General features: G+C 42.3%; 1 protein-coding gene across 1 annotated transcript in view; it reads right to left on the reverse strand.

Annotated features, from left to right (window-relative positions):
- PRKCB (protein kinase C beta) overlaps positions 1–22,500 on the reverse strand; it is a 2,112,091-nt gene that overhangs the window by 389,411 nt on the left and 1,700,180 nt on the right. The window contains exon 11 of the mRNA XM_044089400.1: positions 20,522–20,613. Within this exon, the coding sequence (XP_043945335.1) occupies positions 20,522–20,613 (92 nt within the window). The remainder of the gene's footprint in view (positions 1–20,521; positions 20,614–22,500) is intronic.

Genomic DNA, 22,500 nt, shown 5'->3' on the forward strand with positions numbered 1-22,500 from the left:
AAAGCCCTCCTCAGTATGGAGAACGCCGATGTCTGTGCAGTGACAGAAACCTGGTTCAAGGCTCCCGAGAGCACCCCAGCACTACCAGGTTATACCTCATATCATGCTTTTCGGCCCCAAAATGTGGACCGAACCACAAAAGGAGGGGGGAGTATCCATTTTCATCAAGGATACCCACACCTCCAAGTTAGTGGCATTGCAAGAAGCATTGCAGACCATCCATGTGCAACTAACAGTGGGCAAAGCTGCTTTCTAGTTTGTAGCATGCTACAGACCATCATCTCAAACTCAGGAACCCCACTCGGCCTTTCTGAAGACACTGGAGAATATGAAGGTCTCTCCAAACACCATCATATTGGGGGACTTCAACTACCCAAACATAGACTTGGAGCATTACTCAAGCCCCGACACCCTAGCCCAAAGGTTCCTAGAATTCATAAACTCAAATGCTATGGAACAACTAGTCACCACTCCCACAAGAGGGGAAAACATACTAGACCTGATCATCACAAACATGGGGACACAATGTTCCATACCAGACGTATACCCCTCATTGGTAAGATCGGACCGTAAATTAATCTCACTGGAAATCCACATCCCGCCCCCACCCCCAGCACAGAAGACCACAGTGAAGAACTTCTCAAAAGCCGACTTCACACATTAAAACCGAAGTGGAATCCTTCAAGGCCCCCGGGCCAGTGGAAACTACAGCCCAATCTGCTGAATCCTTTATAAACGCATTCTATGGACACCTTCAGGAATGCATGGATCATGCAATCCCAAATAAAACCAAGACCCATTCCCCCAAAGGCAGGCGTCCTGTCTGGTGGACCCCAGCCATAAATAAGCTATACAACAGAAGGAGGAAGCTACTACATGATAGAGCAAAATCTCTAAATGGGAACGCATCTCTGATCAGTACTAGCAAAAAACTATGATCACTCATAAAATCATCCAAGGCCAGCTTTGAGAGAAAAACTGCATAAGACACTAAAGATAATCATAAGGATTTCTTTAGTTATGTTAGAAACCTGGCTGGCAACTCCCAGATATGCTTAGAGTTAGTCCAAAATGACAAAAAATACACTGAACCCACAGACATTGCCAACCTCCTGGCAGACAGGTTCAGTGCAAACTTCTCCCCCAAAGGGACAAATATCTATCCCAGCAGAGTGTTGCCTCCCTGACATCTCAGATGCCCAGGTGAGAGCCGCCCTCTCCAAAGCAAAAAACACAGCATCAATGGGACCAGACGGTATTCTGGGCTGCATGCTACATGAACTCCAAGAGTAGCTGAACCCACACATAAGGCTGCTGTTCAATCTCAGCCTTACTACAGGATATGTACCCAGAGAATGGCATACAGCAACAGTGGTCCCACTCCACAAAGGAGGTGCTTTTACGGACCCTGGAAACTACCGCCCCATAAGCCTGACTAGCCTGGTCTGCAAAGCTATGGAGAGGATCATTATGGAACTCATAAACAAAGACATTGGGGAACTACAGACACTGGATCCTACCCAATTCGGCTTTGTTAAGGGCAGATCCTGCCTCTTGAACCTGGTCGACTTCTTTGAAACAGTCACCAAGGCCATTGATGAGGGTAAGGTAGTTCACACAGCCTACCTGGACCTTGCCAAAGCCTTCGACACAATACCCCACTCGGGCATCATAGACAAGCTCCCAGCTTGAATATAAACCCCTATGTCATAAGATGGGTTGCAAACTGGCTCAAGGACAGAAGCCACATGGTCAGAATTGCTGGAGCCATGTCAGACTCTAAACCAGTCACAAGTGGCATCCCACAGGGCTCAGTCCTGGGACCTCTCTTACTCAGTATATATTTTTCTGAGGTACAGGCTAACACGGGAGGACTGTGGCTGACCAAGTTCGTGGATGACTGCAAACTGGGCGCCATAATTGACTCTCCAGCTAACACAAGCATCCTCCAAAAGGGTCTCATAGAAACGGATAACTGGTGCCAGAGCCATGGCCTTAAACTAAATGCCAAAAAGTGTATAGTCATATCCTTTGGGAAAAACAAAGTGCCCACAAATTACCACATAGGTGGTAATCAATTAAGTACGCAAGAAGTAATTAGGGACCTAGGGACCCAAGTTGATAGTAACCTCTCCTTTGACAATCACATTGCCAAAGTGGTTAGAAAGACCTTCTATATAGCCCACCTTATCATGAAAGGATTCACATCTAGATCAAGGGAGGTCATTGTGCCCCTTTACTCTTCCCTCATCAGGCCCATAATTGAGTACAATGCCCCATTTTGGATGTACCTTACCCGACACCTGCAGCAACTAGAAAGACCCCAAAAGTACCTCACAAAGACGATCAAGGGACTCAAACAGATGCCATATGCTGCTCGGCTAATGAAACCCCAGCTCTACTCAGTTGCATACCGCCTACTCAGAGGTGATCTATGCCTGACGTACAAAGCCATGTCCAACCCGGAATTAATGGACATGCTCCATCTCAGAAAATCCAAATCCCTTAGCGCTACGAGAGAATTGAACCTCACCACAGAAATAAATAGGACATGCTGGAGGGACAGATTCATAACCCAGAGGCTCCCCTCACTCCGGAACAGAATCCCAGTCCATGTTAGGCAGAGCCCCTCACTGACTCTCTTCAAGAAGAATCTTGATGAGTGGATGGGAGATCGTAGGTTTACCCCGGGGGTCACTACGGTGTCACTGCTAGACAGAGGCACAGTAAACTAACCTTAAAAAGGGCGCAGTAAACTCATTCCAAGGGGTGGCAAAAGCCAAACACACTCTGGCTAGGCTTATAAATGCCCTAGGGCAGATAGTCTAGTATGAACCTATATATAGTTACTATTATGCAAGAAGCCCAGAATTTCCATGTAGAAGATATTCAAAAAGATTAAGACAGAAATTAGAGGAAGTAAAAGTACTTGCACTAGAAAAATTGTCAAAAGCTAAAAATGCAAACTTGTGTTCATTAATACAACTGAAAAACCCTATATAGACCACGTACCTTGGGATGTTAGGAAAAACAACTGAGGAAGTGTGAAAATATTAAGACAAAACCTTGAGATTTTTTAAAGTTATAAAAAAAAGGAACATGGACATTGGAAAGAAAGACAAACCTGATATGGTATAATATTTATGCAAAGGAGAAAGTCAAACTAATGAATACAAAGAAAGCATCTCCAAAGATATTTGAAGAAAAATGAAGGAAAGGCATCCAAGCTATGGATAATTTCACAACAGAAAAATATGATCACAAAGGGGGAACATAGAACAGAAGATTATTAAAGCAGAAGTTAAACAAATAGAAGTTGATGTTATGGAATACCTGTAAAGTGAAACACAGGTTATGTCACAGCATGATGGAAACATGAATCTCCAAAGTAAGGAGAAACAGGTGGAGCAGGAGACATCTGAATTAGAAATATGGATATAGGAAAGAAAAAAAAAGATTTAATATGATGCAATATTTATACAAAGGAGAACGCAAAACTAATCAATACAAAAAAACAGCACTAAAGATATTTGAAGAGAAATACAGGCAAATGCTTCCAGATATGGATGATTACACAATACAGAAAACAAGAAAAAACTGGGAAAGAAGAAAAGAGCATCATTAATGCAGATGTTAAAGAAAGTAGTTGTGTACACTTACCGTAAATGCAGACATTCCAGTGTACTCACTGTTGCAGTCATCACACTGTACAGTTGTGTACACTTACCGTAAACGTAGATGTTCCAGTGTACTCACTGTTGCAGTCATCACACTGTACAGTTGTGTACACTTACCGTAAACGTAGATGTTCCAGTGTACTCACTGTTGCAGTCATCACACTTTGGTTATCCTGCCAGGGGTAGCCCTCAGTCGGCCCAAATACCACAGGCTTAGTATTTCTGTGTCGGTTGCTGTCACTCCAGGACTGATGTCAGGTTGTCAGTGGTATAAAATCAGGCAGCCGATGCCATTACATCAGTTTTTCTTGCCCCAAATGTCAAGAGCCCCCAAATAGGGAGCTAGGTTATGGTGGAAGAACACCACCAGTAGAAAGTAAATACGAAAAATCCCTGTAGTGAGTGAGGAAGAGACAGAGTGAGAGAGACAACGGGGATGGAGGGTGGTAAACCTGGACTGCAACAGTGAATACACTCAAACATCTACATTTATGGTAAGTGTACACAACTGTACTATGTTCTTCGTGTTTCACTGCTGCAGTCATCACACTTGGGTTGATTCCCAAAACTGAAGTAAAGGGTGGAGGCAGTCAAGAAGAGTTGGGGATGGCTAGTATGCCCTGCAAGACTGCGGTTGCAAAGCCTGCCCTTGGTTTGTAAATGATAGGCAGGTAGTAATGCTTGGTGAAGGTATGAACAGAACTCCATGTTGCAGCCTCCAGAATGCCCCTGGTAGGGGCTCCTCTGAGGAAAGCTGCAGAGGTGGAGGTTGCCCTTATGAAATGTGTCCTGACCTCCTGTGGGAGTGGTTTCCCATGGTGCTTGTAACAGAAATGGATACAGTGTGCAGAGATTTTTGGACTATAACTTCCTTCTACAATAGGGGGTCAGTCCTCTCACCGAGCCTGGCCTAACCACATTGTAGGAATATTTCCATATCTAGAGGATTCTACACTGTCATTTTTCCACTTCTGGCACCAGTGCACCTACCAGGAAGGATCAGACACTTTTTTCTTGGGACTTGTGCACCCAGCTATCTTATTTGTTAACCTACTTCAGTCCATGATAAATGCTATATAAAATGCAGTCTATAAATCAGTATCAATTTGTGTGCTATCCATTTCGAGATGGTTTGTTTGGATATGGCCTTGCCCTCTGCCCCTGTTGCAAAGCTGACTAGTAACTGGTCAGTTTTCCTAAAGGGCTTAGTCCTATCCAGGTAGAATCTGAGCTGTCTGTGCACATCTAAAGAGTGCAGGATCCTTTCCCCCTTATTTTGAGGCTTAGGGAAAAAGGTGGGCAAATGAATAGATTGGTTGAGAGCCACACTGGACACCACTTTAGTCATGAAAGTTGTGTTAGTCCTGAGAGAGACCTTGTCAGCATGAAAATTGTTGTAGCTCAGACACTCTTCTAGCTGAAGTGATGGTCAAAAGCAAGGTTGTTTTCCAAGAGAGGAATTTTAACTCTGCTGAAATGGCAGGCTCAAAGGGGGTTAGCATGAACTTTTCCAACACAAAGTTAAGGTCCCCAGCTGGAGTAGGAGCTCTTCTGGGTGGCCTTAAGTTGTTAGCTCCTCTTAGTAGCTGTTTGATGAGAAGGTGAGAAAAGAGAGGTGGCTCTGTGCTGTAATGAGCAGAGATGGCAGAGGCATGGATCTTAATGGAAGAGAAGGATAGGCTCCTGTGAAGTAGGTTTGCTAGGTAAATCAGGATGAGAGGAAGGTTGGGCTGTGCTGGTTCAGCTCCTTTAGCCTGGATCCAGGTGCAATACCTTTTCCACTTGTCAGCATAAAATTTTCTAGTGCTGGGACATCTGACCTCACGTATAATGTCCAGGATTTGCTTGCTTAGGCTGGTCACTGGAGGAGAGGTCAGGGAATAAGCCAAGCTACCAGGTTTAGGGTCTGCAATTTTGGATGCGAGAATTCTCTATTCTTCTGGGTCAGGAGAGTTGGGATCTGAGGAAGGTGCTATAGAGGCAGCGGTGACAGACTGCGCAGTAGTAGGTACCAGTATTGGTGTGGCCAATCTGGGGCAATCAGGATTGCTCTTGATTTTTCCTCCCTTATTTTGAGTAGTACCCTTGTAAGAAGAGGTAGAGAGGGAAATGTATAGATCGAGAGGTTTATCCATTGGAAAGATAAAGCATCCACTTTCCAGGCCTTGTTGTGAGGTTCCCTGGTGCAGAATTTGCTGATCTGGTAGTTGTTGTGGGAGGCGAATAGGCCCACCTCTGGGGTACAAGGCTGAAGGTGCTGCGGTTTAATTGCCACTTGTGTGGGTCTAGGAGATTTCTGCTTATGTTGTCTGCCAGAGAGTTTTGGTTGCCCGGCAGGAATTGTGCTAGCAGGTGAATTTGCATAGCTGAAGCTGTGTGCCAAAGGGTCATGGCTAGCCTGCAGAGTGGGTAAGAGTGAGTTCCTCCCTGCTTGTTGATGTACCACATCACTGCGGTGCTGTCTGTTTTAATTATTAGAGGGATCTGAAAGCTGTCACAGCATGCTGAACAGCTAGCATCTCTTTTTAGTTGATGTGCAGATGTATTTGATTTGGGCTCCAGTGGCCCTGAATGCACCTGTCGTCCAAGTGCGCACCCCAGGCATAGTCTGATGCGTCTGTGGTTAGGGTCTGGGAGGTGTGGGGTTCTGAAAAGGGAAGGCCCTTGTTGTGGTTGCATGCTGCTGCCCACCAAAGAAAATCTTTTCTTAGACAAGGTATCATAGATATGATAGTTTTCAGGTCCTGAGAGTGTTGACAACAAAGGCTTTATAGGTACCACTGTAGTTTCCTCATATGCAGCCTGGCATATGGAATGAGTAGAATGTAGGAGGCCATGAACCCTAGAGCTTGCAGAATTTTACTTGCGGATAACTGGGTTCTGGTGGCTAGTTGAGAGAAGTAGCCTGTCAGATAGGCTTGTTTTTCTGGAGTAAGGAATGCCATCTGGGATGCCACGTCCAGGCTTGCTCCCAGGAATACAATTTTTTGAGTGGGGACTAGTTTGGATTTCTTTTCGTTTATAGTGTACCCCAGTGAGGTCAGTAGGTCCTTTACAAAGGTAAGGTGCTGTAACAGCTTTTCCTGATTGTCTGCCTGAATCAGGCAGTCATCCAAGTAGGGGTAAATTTGAATATTTCTTTTTCTGCGAAAAGCAATTGCAGGAGCCAGGCATTTTGTGAAAACTCTGGGAGCAGTGGAAAAGCCAAAGAGAAGTGCAAAGAACTGAAACTGCATAGAACCTGCCCTGAAATGTAGATATTTCCTGCAAGAATTCCTGATTGGGATATGCAGATGGGCCTCTTTTAGGTCTAGGTTGGCTAGCCAAGCATCTTTGGATAGCATAGGAAGAAGCTGCTGGAGGGTGAGCATTTTGAATTTTAGTATCACCAGGAAGGTATTTAAAATTGATAAATGTAAGATTGGGCGCCAGGTGCCCTCTTTCCTGGGTACCAGGAAAGGACTAGAATAGAAACCTTGGTCTATTTGGTCTGCAGGAACAGGCTGTATTGCCCTCATGGAGAGCAGGGAATGAACTTGGTTTTGGGCCTCTGCCCACAGGTTTGGAGGAAGATCTGGGAACCCTTTTGGGGGTGGCAGTGTGTGGAAATAAAATTTGTACCCCTGAGACACTATGTTGAGGATCCATCAGTTGTTGGTGATGGAGGCCCAGTTTTTTACATGGGAGGCAAGTTTTCCTCCTAGGGGCACAAGCAGGTGGGCAGAGGTAAGGGGTGGAGTTGAAACGTCATTGTGAGTTCTTTCCATAAGGGGGTGGCTTAGCACTCCCTGTTTTTGAAGTGGGGGTACTCCATTGCTTAGATCTCTGTATTCCCTGGGACTGCTGTCGGGGAGTGGGGGGTCTACTTCCCCTAGGTCTAGTCTGAGCCTTGAGGGGGCTGGAAAGGACCAGTACTTGGAGGGGAAATGCCTACTGAATCTCTGAGGCTGGACGTGCAAAAAGTCTTTAATTGTCTGCATGGATTTAGCTTTTTATTCCATCTTTTTAAAACCTCTTCTGCCTTGATGCCAGACAAATTGTCTTTGTTCAATGGTGCGTCCAATAATTTTGATTTGACATGGTCTGGCAAGGTCTATTCCTTAAGCCAAGCATGCCTTCTAAGTACAGAACCTGTGACTGCTGCCCTGCAGGATGCTTCTAGGGTATCAAAGCCACATTGCAAGGTGTGCTTAGTAACTTGGTTTGCAGAATGCATAAGCTCTTGTAACGCTTTATTTTCTGCACAAGCTGGAAAATAGATGATTTTTGTTTAAGGAGTTCCATTGTATGTTGCTGGTATTTCAACATGTGGAACTGACAATTTAGTGCTCTAATTGCAAGAGTTGCAGAGGTGTATACTTTTTTTACCCCATCTGTTTAAAGTTCGGGAATCCCTGTCTGAAGGGGTGGGATTATTATCTGTGGTTGCTTTTATTCCTTTAGGTCCCTGGGAGATGACCTCTGGGTCCGTAGTAGAATTTTTGAAAATAAATTTTGTGTGAGTCAGGGACTCTGTAATACCTGTCAGGTTTCCTGGGAGCAGGTGGTAGGGTGTCAGGAGTTAAATTGGATTCCATGAAAACATCATCCACAACATCCAGGACAGGAGGAATAGCTAAGGGTCTGTGCTGTGGCAAATCTAAAAATTCCCTGAGCCACTTTTTGGATTGAGGATAATCCTCACATTCCCAATGGAAATGTTCTCTCAAAGTATGTAGGGTTTCACCAAAAGAAAAATCCTCTGGAGGAGAGGCAGACGGAATGGATTCCTCTGCATCTGAATCCTCATAAGCAGACAAGGGCATGTCTTCATATTCAGAAACCTCAGGGTCATCGGACTCTTGGTCAGATAAAGCTGGTGGGGGTAAGTCTCTTCTTCTTTTAGAAGGGGTAGGCTGGCTTCCCCTAACAAGCATGATAAGGTCTTCCTCCATTGTAAGCAGTTGAGGCATGGAAGCAGGCATTTGAGCTTGGGTCATTGTTTTTTTAGGCATAGTTTGTACTCAGGGCCTTAAAAACTTGGTAGTTTTAGAAAGAACTGAAGATGCAAAATAAGTCATCAGTTTGTGTCGAATATCGGTAGTGCGAAGAACTTCCTTAGAAGCCAGTGCCTGCATAGCGGCTCCGGACCCATCCAAGGTAGAGACATCCGCAACATCCTTAGTCAAAGAAGAGTCTCGCGGCATACCGAACTCTGAACGGGTCTCGGTAGCAGCCTAAGAATCGATAGAAGTGGGCATTAGGGGCTGTGAAAGAGCCTCACTGAGTACAGGTGAACTGGCGACTAGCTTAACAGAAGCGTCAGCGGCAGTTTTGGACCTGTGCGTTCTGTCTCTGTCTTTATCCTTACGTTTTTTTAGAAGATCGGTAGTCAGATGGCTTACCAAAGCCATTTCGGAATATGGAGATCAAGAGGTAAATTATTTAGCTACGATAAGGACCCGACGACGTATAGTTCTGGCATTGAACAAAGCACAAAACCGCCAGTGAGGGACGTCGTGGTCTGGGCCTAAACAGGTGACACAGGAAATCTAGGTGTGGTATTTGCTTTCCACAGGTGAGACAATTGTTAACTTTTTCTGACATCGGTTAGAGCAAGAAAAAAGGGTCCCCAATGGGGTACTTAGCTTCAGAAGACTTCAACTTCAACTTTGGAAATGAAAAACTCAGGTAGCGGCCGACCGACATTCATGCGAACTGCTTCTGCTTTGGTCTCCACGGCAAAAAAGACTGATGTAATGGTGTGGGCTGCCTGATTTTATACCACTGACGACCTGATGTCAGTCCTGGAGTGACAGCAACCTGCACAGAAATACTAAGCCTCTGGTATTCGGAAAGACTGAGGGCTACTCCTGGCAGGATAACCCAAGTGTGATGACTGCAACAGTGAAACACGAAGAACATATGGAAACTGAAGTTGCAGATTACCAGCAAAGTGAAGGATTTAAAGTAGAAAATCCAACTATGGTAACATAACAGTATGAGGGAACAGCAAGTCTCCAAATTAAGGGGAAACAGGTGGAAAGGAAACATCTGATCACTTGCTGAAGATGCTCTGGAACCTTCAGTAGGAAACTAGTACAGAAGTTCAGTTGGAATTGTATAGCAAGGGAAGGAAAGTACAGTTGTCCACACTTACCATAAATGTAGATGTTTGAGTTTATTCACTGTTGCAGTCATCACACTTGGGTTATCTGCCTGCAGGTAGCCCTCAGTCGGCCCGAATACCAGAGACTTAATATTTCTGCTTCAGTTTCTGTCACTCCAGGACTGATGTCAGTTCGTCAGGGGTATAGAAACAGGCAGCCAATGCCATTACATCAGTTTTCTTGCCCCAAATGTCAGGAGCCCCCAAATAGGGAGCTAAGTTATGGTGGAAAAAACACCACCAGTAAAATGTAAATACCAATAGCCCTATAAGGGGTGAGTAATACATTTAGTGAAGGAGAGAGAGAGAGAAACAGAGAGATGGGGGCTGGAGGGTGGGAAACCAGGACTGCAACAGTGAACACTCTCAAACATCTACATTTATGGTAAGTGTACACAACTGTACTATGTTCTTCATGTTTCACTATTGCAGTCATCCCACTTGGGTTAATTCCCAAAGCTGAAGAATGGGTGGAGGCAGTCAAGAAGGGTTGGAGCTGGCTAGTATGCACTGCGGGACTGTTGTAGCAAAACCTGCCCTGGATTTGGAAATGATAAGCAGGTGGTAATGCTTGGTGAAGGTATGAACAGAACTCCAGGTAGCAGCTTTCAGAATGTTACAAAATCCAAAATCAGGATGTCTCTGGTAGGAACTCTCCTGAGGAATGCTGTACAGGTAGAGGTTGCCCTGGCGGAATGAGTTCTGACCCTCGAGGGGATGGTTTCCCATGGTGTTTGTAACAGAAATGGAGAATGTGTGCTATCCATTTGGAAATAGTTTGTTTAGATATGGCCTTGCCCCCTGCCCCAGCTGCAAAACTGAGTAGTAGCTGGTCAGATTTTCTGAATGGCTTAGTCCTGTCAAGGTAGAATCTGAGCTGTCTGTGCACTTCTATAGAGTGCAGGATCCTTCCCCCTTTATTTTGAGGATTGGGAATGAAGGTTGGAAAATGGCTAGATTGGTTGAGATCTACACTGGACACCACTTTAGGAAAAAAAATAGGGTTAGTTCTGAGGGAGAACCTGTCAGCATGAAAAATAAAGAAGGGTTCCACAGCCATAAGCACTTGCTAGCTCAGACACTCTTCTAGCTGAAGTGATGGCCAGAAGCAAGGCTGTTTTCCAAGAGAGGAATTTTAACTCTGTTGATGCTGCAGGCTCAAAAGGGGGGAGTGTGAGATTTTCCAGTACAAAGTTAAGGTCCCAAGCAGGGGTGGGTGCTCTCCTTGGTGACCTTAAGTTGTTTGCCCCTCTCAGGAATTGTTTGATGAGAGGGTGAGAGAAGAGACGTGTATCAGTGTTGTAATGAGCCTACATAGCAAAGGCATGGATCTTAATGGAAGAGAAGGAAAGGCCTCTGTGGAGTAGATCTGCGAGGTAAACCAGGATTAGAGGTAAGGAGGGCAGAGCCGTGTCTGCTCCTTTAGATTGAATCCAGGAACAATACCTTTTCCACTTATCATACTGTGAGAAGAAATAGCCAGGGAATTGTTATGGCTAGGCTTGTACAGGCCCTAGGGCCGATAGCCTAGTACCAACCTATGAACCTATCAGCATAGGATTTTCTTATACTGTGTCTTCTGGCTTCCAGAATGACATCCAGTACCTGCTTGCTTAGGCTGGTCATTGGGGGAGAAATCAAGGAATAAGCCAGGCTGCAAGGTTCAGGGTTTGCAGGTGCGGATGCAGGATCTGTCCTTCCTGCTGAGTGAGGAGGGTTGGGATCTGAGGTAGATGCCATGGTGGCACTGGTGACAGGCTGCACAGTAGTGTCTACCAGTGCTGGTGTAGCCAGTCTGGAGCAATCAGGATTGCCCTTGGTCTGTCCTGTCTTATCTTGAGTAGTATTTTTGAAAGAAGAGGCAGAGGGGGAAAGGCATAAATTGAGAGGTTTACCCAAAGGAAGGATAGGGCATCCACTTTCCTTGCTCTGCTGTGTGGTGTCCTGTTGCAAAATTTGCTGATCTGGTGATTGTAGGGGGAGGCAAAAAGGTCTACCTCTGGTATCCCCCATTTCTGGGTTAACAGGCTGAAAGTGCTGGGATTTAATTGCCACTCGTGTGGATCTAGGAGATTTCTGCTTAAGTCATCTGCCAGAGAGTTTTGTTTGCCTGGCAGGAATTGAGCTTGCAGATGGATCTGTATGTCCAATGCCGTGTTCCACAGTGTCATGGCTAGCCTGCAGAGTGGGTTCCCCCCACTTGTTGATGTACCACATAACAGTGGTGTTGTCTGTTTTTATTAGCAGGGGTCCAGGTGACAGAAGGGATCTGAAAGCTGTCAGAGCATGTTAAACAGTTAGCATCTCTTTTTGGTTGATGTGCAAATGAATTTGACTTGGGGTCCAGTGGCCCTGAATGCAATTGTCTCCCAGATGTGCCTCCCAGGCATAGTCTGGGCAATGTGGGGTTGTGTAAAGGGAAGCTCCTTGTTGTGGTTGCATGCTGCTGCCCACCAAATAAACTCTGTCCTTAGACAAGGTATGATAGGTATGGTGGTTTCCAGGTCCTGAGAATGTTGGCACCAAAGACTTTAATGTACCATTGAAGTTTCTTCATATGCAGTCTGGCATATTGAATTAGTAGAATGCAAGTGACCATGAACCGTAGAGCCTGCAGGATTTTCCTTGCAGATAGCTGGGTTCTGGTGGCCATTTGAGTGAACTAGTCTGTTAAATAGACTTGTTTTTCTGAAGTAAGAAATGCCATCTGGGAGGCTGTGTCCAAGTTTGCTCCTAGGAATACAATCTTTTGACTGAGTACTAGTTTTGATTTCTTTTCGTTGATCATGTACCCCAAGGAGGTTAGAAGGTTCTTTACAAATGTCAGGTGCTGCATCAGCTTTTCCTGACTGTCTGTCTGAATCATTCAATCGTCCAAGTAGGGGTAAATTTGAATATTTCTCTGTCTGCAATAGGCAATGGCTGGAGCCAGGCATTTTGTGAAAACTCTTGGAGCAGTGAATAAGCTAAAAGGAACTGATAATGTATAGATCCTGCCCTGAAACATAGATATTTCCTGCATGAGTCCCTGATAGGGATGTGCAGATAGGCTTCTTTTAGGTCTAGGGTGACTAGCCAGGCCTCTTTGGACAGCATCGGCAGAAGCTGCTGAAGGGTGAACCTTTTGAATTTTGGTACCACCAGGAAGGTGTTTAAAATGGAAAAGATTGAGGATTGGGCGCCAAGTGCCCTCTTTTCTGGGTAACACGAAAAGTCTAGAATAAAACCCTTGACCTATCTGTTCTGCAGGAACAGGCTGAAGAGCAGGGATTGAACTTGGTTTTGTGCTTCTGCCCAATGGTTTGGAGGAAGGTCTGGGAACCCTTTTGGGGTTGGCAGTGTGTGGAAGTACCCCTGGGATACAATGTTGAGGACCCATTGGTCTTTGGTGATGGAGGTCCAGTTTTCTGCATGGTGGGCAAGTTTTCCTCCTAGGGGCACGAACAATTGGGCAGAGGTGAGGAGTGGAGTTGACAAGTCATTGTGAATTCTTTATGTAAGGGAGTGGCTTAGCACTCCCTGTTTTAGAAGTGGAGGTACTCAATTGCTTAGATCTCTCCATACCCTGAGACTGTAATCTGGGGGATCTGTTTCCCCTGGGTCTAGTTTGAGATGGCCTTAAGGGGGCTGGAAAGGACCAGTGTTTCGAGGGCCAATGCCTACTGAATCTTGGAGGCTGCACCTGCAAAAAATCTTTGACTGTCTGCATAGTCTTAGCTTTTTGTTCCATCTTCTGCTTTGGTGCCAAACAAATTGTCTTTATTCAAAGGGGCGTCTAGTAATTTTGATTGGGCATGGTCTGGCAAGGTCTGTTCATTAAGCCAAGCATGCCTTCTCAGTACAGAACCAGTGACTGCTGCCCTGCAAGATGCTTCTAGGGCATCAAACCTACATTGCAAGGTATGCTTGCTGACTTGGCTTGCAGAATGCATAAGCTCTGTCATTCTTTATTTTCTGCACAGTCTGTAAAGGTAGACAATTTTTGCCTAATAAGTTCCATAATATGTTGCTGGTATTTCAGCATGTGAAACTGGAAATTCAATGACCTAATGGCTAGAGTTGCAGAGGTGTACACTTTTTTAACCCATCTGTCTAAAGCTTGGGAATCCCTGTCCGAAGGGGTAGGATTCTTAGCTGTAGTTGCCTTTATACCTCCTTTAGGCCCTTGGGAAATGACCTCTGGGTCAGCAGTAGGATTTTTGAAAAGAAATTTGAGAGAGTCAGGAACTCTGTAGTACCTGTCTGGTTTCCTTGGAGCAGGGGGTAAAGTATTAGGAGTCAGTCTGGCTTCCATAAGGACATCATCCACAACATCCAGAACAGGAAGGATAGCTAAGGGTCTATGTTGTGGCAGATCTAAAAATTCTCTAAGTCTCTTTTTGGACTGAGGATAATCCTGGCATTCCCAGTGGAAATGTTCTCAAAGTATGAAGGGTTTCACCAAAAGAAAAATCCTCTGGAGGGGAAGCAGAGAGAATGTATTCCTCTGCATCTGAATCCTCATAAGCAGATAACGGCATGTCTTCATATTCAAAAACGTCAGACTCGGCGGACTCTTGGTCAGTTAAAGCTGCTGAGGGCAAGTCCTTTTTTCTCTTAGCAGGGGAAGGCTGGCTTCCCTTAATCAGCATGATCAAGTCTTCTGCCATTTTAAGCATTTGAGATTTTGGCAAGGAAGCAGGTGCTTGAGACTGGTTCGTTTTTTTAGGTGTAGCTCATACACTTGGTCTTAGAAACTCGGTAGTTTTAGACATAACTGAAGATGCAAAAGAAGTTGTTGGTTTGTGTCGAGTTTTGGTAATGCGAAGAACTTCCTCAGAAGCCAGTGCCTGCTCAGCATCTCCAGACCCATCCAAGGAAGCGACATCCGCAAGTTCCATAGTCAAAGAAGTACCGGACTCCAAACAGGTCTCGGTAGCAGCCTACAAATCCATCAAAGTGGGCATCAGGGGCTGCAAAAGTGCCTCACTGAGTACCAGCAAACTGGTGACTAGCGTAACGGGAGCATCGTCAGCAGTTTTAGACCTGTGCAGTCTGTCTCTGTCTTTATCCTTACGTTTTTAAGGAAGATCGGTAGTCGGATGGCTTACCGAAGCCATTTCAGAATATGGAGATCGAGAGCAAAAGTATTTAGTGACAATAAGGGCCCAAAACGAATAGTTCAGGTGTTGAAGAAAGCACAAAACTGACAGAGAGGAATGTCGTGGTCTGGGCCTAAACAGGTGACGCAATAAGAATGGAAATCTTGGTGTTGTATTTGCTTTCCACAGGCGAGACGATTGTTAACTTTGTTTGACATCGGTTAGAGCAAGAAAAAAGGATCCCCAGTGGGGTACTTAGCTTTAGAAGACTTCAAGATGATTCAATTCAGAAACGAAAACTCAGGTAGCAGCCGACTGGCATTCGTGCGAAACTACAAACTGTTTCTGGCTCCTCAGCAAGAAAGACTGATGTAATGGTGTTGGCTGCCTGTTTTTATACCCCTGATGACCTGACATCAGTCCTGGAGTGACAGCAACTGATGCAGAAATATTAAGGCTCTGGTATTCGGGTTGACTGAGGGCTACCAGCAGGCAGATAACCCAAGTGTAATGACTGCAACAGTGAAACACAAAGAACATCAGGAAATGGCAACAACTCTGATGCAGTCAATGTTATGGAGTGATAGGCCAGTGAGTTACCTTATGAAAGGCTAACAGATGGCACAGGATGCAGCTGAAAAGAACATGTCACAGGAAGATGTTTTGGAATTTTCTGTGGAATGCTCCCAGGAAATAGAGAAAAAAGAATGTGACCTCAGTTTAGAAGAAAAAAAAATCTAAAGGAAGAATTGTTAGATTTAACAGAGATGGCGAGATATATTAGCATTGATGAAAGAAACAGATTACAGAAAGTCAATTCAGATCCAAAATGTTAAAAGTCTGATAAAATAAATGAACACAGTAATCAAGACTATTAACAGAAATCCAAATGATATAACAGAAGTAAATAGGATATATTACTGTGCAGCTAAATTAATAGCAGATAAAGCCTTACCACAAAAATACAGGTCAAATAACGGAAAGGTCAGGAAGAAATCAAATGCCATCATGGAAGTATCAGACAGAGAAAACTATAAAATAATTAATTCAAGAAGCGTCACTGTTAGAATAGTATAAAAGAAGGAACAGATCAGCACAAATCCTTAGAAAGATAGGCATGATAAAAGTAATGTGCTGTATTAGAACATACCACGAACAATCACGCACTATTGCAAATAAAGTAGAAGATGTGCAGATAAATATAAAGAAAAAATACAAAATAAGCAATTCATTGATTATCCAACATGTTTTATAGAGAACTGGGAAACAAAACAAAAGGAATAGAAACACCACCAAAAAAAAAGAAATAGACATATTTTGGAGAAATATCTATGAAGACCCTGTGGAACATAGCAAAGATGTTGAGTGGATAGAAAAAGTAAAAGAAAAAGTAATACGCTTATACGTACAGGATATGAAATCAGATGAGGTGATGGCCAAAGAAACTGAAACAAAATTAAGAAAGGCTCCTTAATGGAAAGCTATCCTAAAACCTACCTTGCCTTCCAACAACGTGTAAACTTAACACTGGAATTGATGCCGACAGATTTTATAGTAATTTAGAAGAAAATACAATCATGGCAATAGACCAAAAATAATAACACAAAAAAGCCATATGGAACAAAGGATCATTTGTTGTTAAACAAAGTCATAGTGGAAAATTATAAAAATGGGAAGAATCTAAGTATGGTATGGATAGATTATAAAAAAGCATTTGACAGCATCCCACATTCACGGATAAAGGGGTGCTTACAGATGTATAAAAATGCACTCTACATTAATCAATTACATTAAAGTGACAATGAAACAGTGTCAAACTACTCTGCACCTAATGCATGATAAAGGACAAATTATTATCCTAGGGATAAAAATTCAAAGGGGGGTATTCCAGGGTGACTTTTTGTCACTGCTGCTCTTTTGTCTAGCCCTTAATCCATTAAACTGTATATATAACAGATTAGCTCATGGTTACAATTTGGCTCCCAGACAACAACAAAGTATAAAGACTTCTCATCTTCTTTTTGTGGATGGTTTTGAACTACATGGTTCATCAGATGACTAGCTGAAAGTACAACTGCAAGCAGCCAGAACTTTCTCAGATGATATAAGAATGTCGTTTGGTTTTGATAAATGTCCAAAAGCAACCTTTAAAGCAGGAAAGCTACAGCACCAAGAAAATATCAGTCTGAGACAAGAATGTGATATAAACAAACTTCAATAGGAGGGAATCTATAAATATTTGGGAACTGATGAACAACTGGCAATAAAACCCAACTGTGAACAAAACTTAGTAAGGGATATTTTAGAAAACTAAAATGCATATTGAAAGCAGCCCTGATATCAAGGAACAAAGTCTAAGTTATAAACTAATTTATTCTTCCTGTTCTACCTTACAGTTTTGGGGTAACTGACTGACTCCAAAAGGTATTGGATCAGTTGGTCAGGAAAACAAGAAAAATGCTTCATGTGTATCAAATGACTTATAAAAATCAGTGTATACCAATATTATATATTCCCCATTCTGAAGGAAGTACAGGCCTCCTTGAAATTGATTACATGTATAGATCTACAATTGTAGGACTGCATATATATACCTGCTGACCTCACAAGATCCAAATATAGTGAAAGTTTTAAAACATGAGGAGAACAAGTCTAAGATCATGTCCCTGTGCAGTTTAGCAGAAGCATATTGGTGTCAAGGGGGAATAGAAATCAAACCAGTAGATAAAAATTAGGCAACAACTGAATGTGCCAAAAACAAAAAGAAAGAATATAAGATGAAGTATCAGATGAGAAGGCAAGAAATGTGAAAAGGCATAAATATAATTGCAAGTACAGAAAATTCCTTGAACAACCTCATGTCATTCGGGATCTGACGCAGGAATGGTTAAGGAGAGGTGAATTTAAACTAAAAGACAGATGGTTAATTAACATTGGCAGGCTAGGATAGTGGACTGCATACATGCTGGTTTACAAAGCCCATTGATCATGTCGGAGAAACAGACAAATGCAGGTTGTATAAAACAGAACTGGAAACAGTCACACATCTTGTTGCTAGCTGAGATACTCTAATGGCAGGGGGTCTGTATACTGAAAGGCATAATAATATGGCAAGACTTTTGCATTGGGGATTATGCAAATATTACAATATTGAAGTAGCTGAGAAACACTGGAAACATGAACCACAAAGCATTACAGAGAATGATTAAGTTTATATCACAGGTGACCACCCATTGCCAACGGTTCAAAAAATAAATGTGAGAAAACCAGATATAGTAACCCATGAAAAGAAGACAAAAGTATCATTGACATTTCTACACCCAGGGATTATAGTGTTTTATGTACAGAGAGGCACAGAGTCATAAAATACCAGGATTTTCAGGCAGAAACAAGGGCAATGTGGAAGAAGGATATCTAGACAGTTCCAACAGCAGTAGGAGCAATGGGTCTTATAAAAAAAGAATTTACAGTCTTATTTAGATATACTGATACATGTAAATTGATATGAATTGCAGAAGGAGTCAGTTCTGGGCACATTGTGGGTGCTGCAAAGAGTGCTTCTGGTTAACATCAAAGACTGAAATGATACTAATTTCATGAACTTTAATCATACTTCGACTTAGGAATGGGCTCCATTCCCATCATGGAATTAGAAACCCAAAAGACTTGCCGAAATTAAACCTTGAGACTGAATTGCCAAAATCCAGACTTATATACATGAAGTCCAAGATTGCCATCTCTCAGAATATTCCATTTTCATTTTAATCCTAAACAAACAGCCCTATTACAGGACCAGACAACATGGATCTGCAATATCCAAATGTCTCTGTGGCCAGCTTCGTAGATTTGGGTATCCTAAGGCAGTACAGAAATTGTCTCATGTTCTCAGAAGTTAATTACAGAAAATAACACAGTATGCAAGAGAAGTGAATACACAACTTCCTTAGAGGCAAAAATCTCACATAAAAATGAGGATAACAGGAATACCCAACACTACATCCCTTACACATACCATTCACCACACACAGAGAATATGTTATACTGAGGTGCTTAAAAGAAACCTTCCCAAATCTCAAAGACCTCCACAGCCACTTAGTGACAACAGTGCTCATCAGCAATCACTAAAGCACACACCAAAAGCAACAAAAGACATCTTACATAAGTCTGCACCTAATGGTCCCCCAAATGCAAAGACCAGAAGACAAGCATATGCTTTATCTAACACTCTTGTAAATGGGAACTCCACTGGGTGACACTCAGATACCCCACTCAGCAACATGGACAAGGAGAAAACAACAGTTAGTTAATTAACTGGAGGCAGGATATACAATAACAAGGATACATCGAAGTTACTGCATCGCCGGTACCAATATGATTGTATCAAAATCCATGTTGGCCAACAACCAAGAAGTAACGCGATGCATGAGGTAAGTGAAGGAAACATTTTAAATGTTCCCTTTTCCCCAATGTAGTGTAATCTCAAAGTTGGTATATGTAGAGGAGGGGTGAGAGGCTGGGTATGGGGGTGAAATGCCCCACATTGGTTGGTTGTGTTTGCGATATTGGCCAATTATGGCCATTCGATGTATGACTTTTCAAAGTTAAATGCATTTGGTAATGTTACGTTTCAATGTTTTACATTTGATAATTAGAAGGTATTTCTTTTTGGTTGCTGAACATAGACCCTGCAGAAGAATGTGTGTGCATTGGCTGTAAGATAAAGTCCAATCACCATATGCAGATTTGGGCTTAATGAGCCTTGGTATCCACCATGGTTATCTTCAACAATAAAATATTTGCAGCTATATACACAAGTCACCTTGAACACATTTTCATGATTAGAACAAATGGTACAGATTCTAAGGAAACTCCTACTCACAACGTTTTTTTTATACTAGTGAGCAAATATGTGATTATACTGTTGTAACCAAAACAATATCTTTGATAAGAAGAATGTTTTGACAACTAATTTAGTTCCTGTACACAGAACTTAGTTCATTTCTAAATTTATCACAACTGACCACAAATAAATATCTCTATATTTGCAGACACATCAGTAAATAATAGAGGACACAGCTAAAATAATTTGCCTGTGCTAAGCTACAAAATAAATAAATGAATAAATAAAGAGGAGGGCATGATCTTGTAAGCTGTCCAAAGGAGCATTCAAAAACTAGCTTTCATTTCTGGCATTTATTCAGAATGTCAAGCATTTTGCTCTTGCAGTTCAAAACAAACCTCTTAAGAAGTTCAACCTATTGAGGCAACTATGAAAAGCTTCCATCCTCACACCCATCATAGTTTGAGTTGCATTTTAAACGATAAATCAGTTCTAACAACAGGGGGCCATTTTTTCATCAGTGGTGTTATTCAAAACCAAAGGAGGTTGCAGGCAGAAGCCCATCTGTGTAATCGTGCATAAACACATAAATATGCACATTGTAAAAAAAAAAAAAAGTCACTGTTCATTTAAAACTGATATTGTTTCAGTGTACAGTACAGGGCTGAACTGCCAATATCCAAAGTAGGAAATAAGTAACATTTTAAAACAGACGTCATGTAATAAACGAAACATATTGCATGTTAAACAGCATCATGTAATTAAGAAAACTTACACTGCATGAGGCTCTTTGAATCGGCCGCACTGCTGAATATGATACATGAGGTCTCCACCGTTGATATATTCCATAACAAAATATAAACGCTCCTAGGAAATTAAACATATATAAAAATACTTCTTTAAAACGCTGCCACTTTTTGTTTCATTATATACATGAATCACTATCTCACTGGATTCGCCACAGAATGCAAATATTCAGATTAGCTCTGTCTTGAGTTAAGAAAGAGGTACAAGTTTCTATTTGGCTTCTTGTCAATTACAAGAAGCACACATGGCCGAACTGGCATTTCATATATAACACCAGTAGAACTTGACTACTACAGTTTACATTATAAGAAATAATAATTTTATTCCTTCATTATCTGTTTACTGCCTAAAACCAATGCAATGTCATGGGTGAGATGGAACCTATACCAGCACTCAGGGACTGCAATGTATAAAAGCTTATCCTATATGGGGTGCTAACGCATCACAGCACATATGCACACATGCAAACTCAGACACACACACACATATATATTTACGCATTCACCTAATAAATAGAGGCCCACCAGTTCACCTATAGCACATATTTGGGATGTTGGAGGACACTAGGACATCCATTAGAATCCAGGAACAAACTCTGAAAAATATGTCTAAACCATTTCACTGAACACTTGTACTATTTCTTAAAACTGTACCTTAGTCTTTCACTGCAAGTTTAACTATAGTTAACAAAGTAAAGAATAACTCTATTTGTAAATACATTTTTCACTACTACCTGTTTTGTATGCATATCTCAAATTGTATAAATATATATATATATATCTGTCATTGTATAAATGCCTTCCTAATTGTGCAGTTTTTCACCCTGGGCCTCCACTGAAAATGAACCTGGTCCAGCTGGGTTTTCCCGGTTAACAAATGTAAAATAAATAAATAAATAAATAAATTAATGTGATCACAGAGAGGATATGTAGGCTCTGCAGAGAAGGCACCCCAGCTGAGAAACAAACTGGAGAACCAAGTTCAGTGAAGTAGCAATGCTAACTGCTATACCACTGTGTCCACCCATGTGCAATATATAAAAAAGGAAAAACATGCACCTTTTTAAAATTAGTATAAATTAAATGAAGACCCTGTTGTAAACACATGCGGCAGATGTGTCATAGCTAAGTAGATATGAAACAGTCTCTTGCAGCAACAAAGCTATTACAGGACTGAAGAAAACCAACTGCAAACACAGATCCAGCCAGAAAGTATCAACAACAATCTTTCCAGGGTCGCCTGACAAGTTACACCACTGCAATACTCCACAAATTGCACCCCCACACCCGCTGTATATTATATACACCAACTCTAAGATCACATTACAGTGAGGAAAAAGGAACATTTCCCAATCTGCACTGTACCGCAATCTCAATTCAAAGCGTCAACTTTATATTAGTAAATGAGTAGTCACTTTCACTAATATGAAGTCATATGTTTTCAGTTCCACACTATGGGCACTGTTAGAACACACGTTTGGCCAACCCATTTTCATCTAATGGCTTTTCCACATTTTGATTGTAGACATATATATATATATATATATATATATATATATATATATATATATATATCTTCGGGTTACCATTGGATGATCAAAACGCCAAAATGTCGACATTCATATGGCTAAGACCATATGATCGACATTCGGAATTCTGAACATCCAAAAAAAATAAAAACGCTACAAATGTCTAACACATTGCTAGCAAGAGGGCAACCCCCCCCCACACCCCCCGTAACTTAAATATACCAACTCTGAGATCGCACTATAGTCCAGGAATGGAAATCTTTCCATTCCGCACTGTACTGAGATGCCGGTTCCGCAATGTCGACATTGCAAATGCCAGTTTCATAGTTTGGCACTAGGCTATCTGCCCTGGGGCATTTATAAGCCTAGCCATAGTGATGTGGCTTTCGCCACCCCATGTAATGGAACAAAAGTGTACA

Source organism: Protopterus annectens, chromosome 12.part0 (assembly GCF_019279795.1).
Source record: "Protopterus annectens isolate FY-2018-M chromosome 12.part0, PAN1.0, whole genome shotgun sequence".
Classification (NCBI taxonomy): Eukaryota; Metazoa; Chordata; order Ceratodontiformes; family Protopteridae; genus Protopterus; species Protopterus annectens.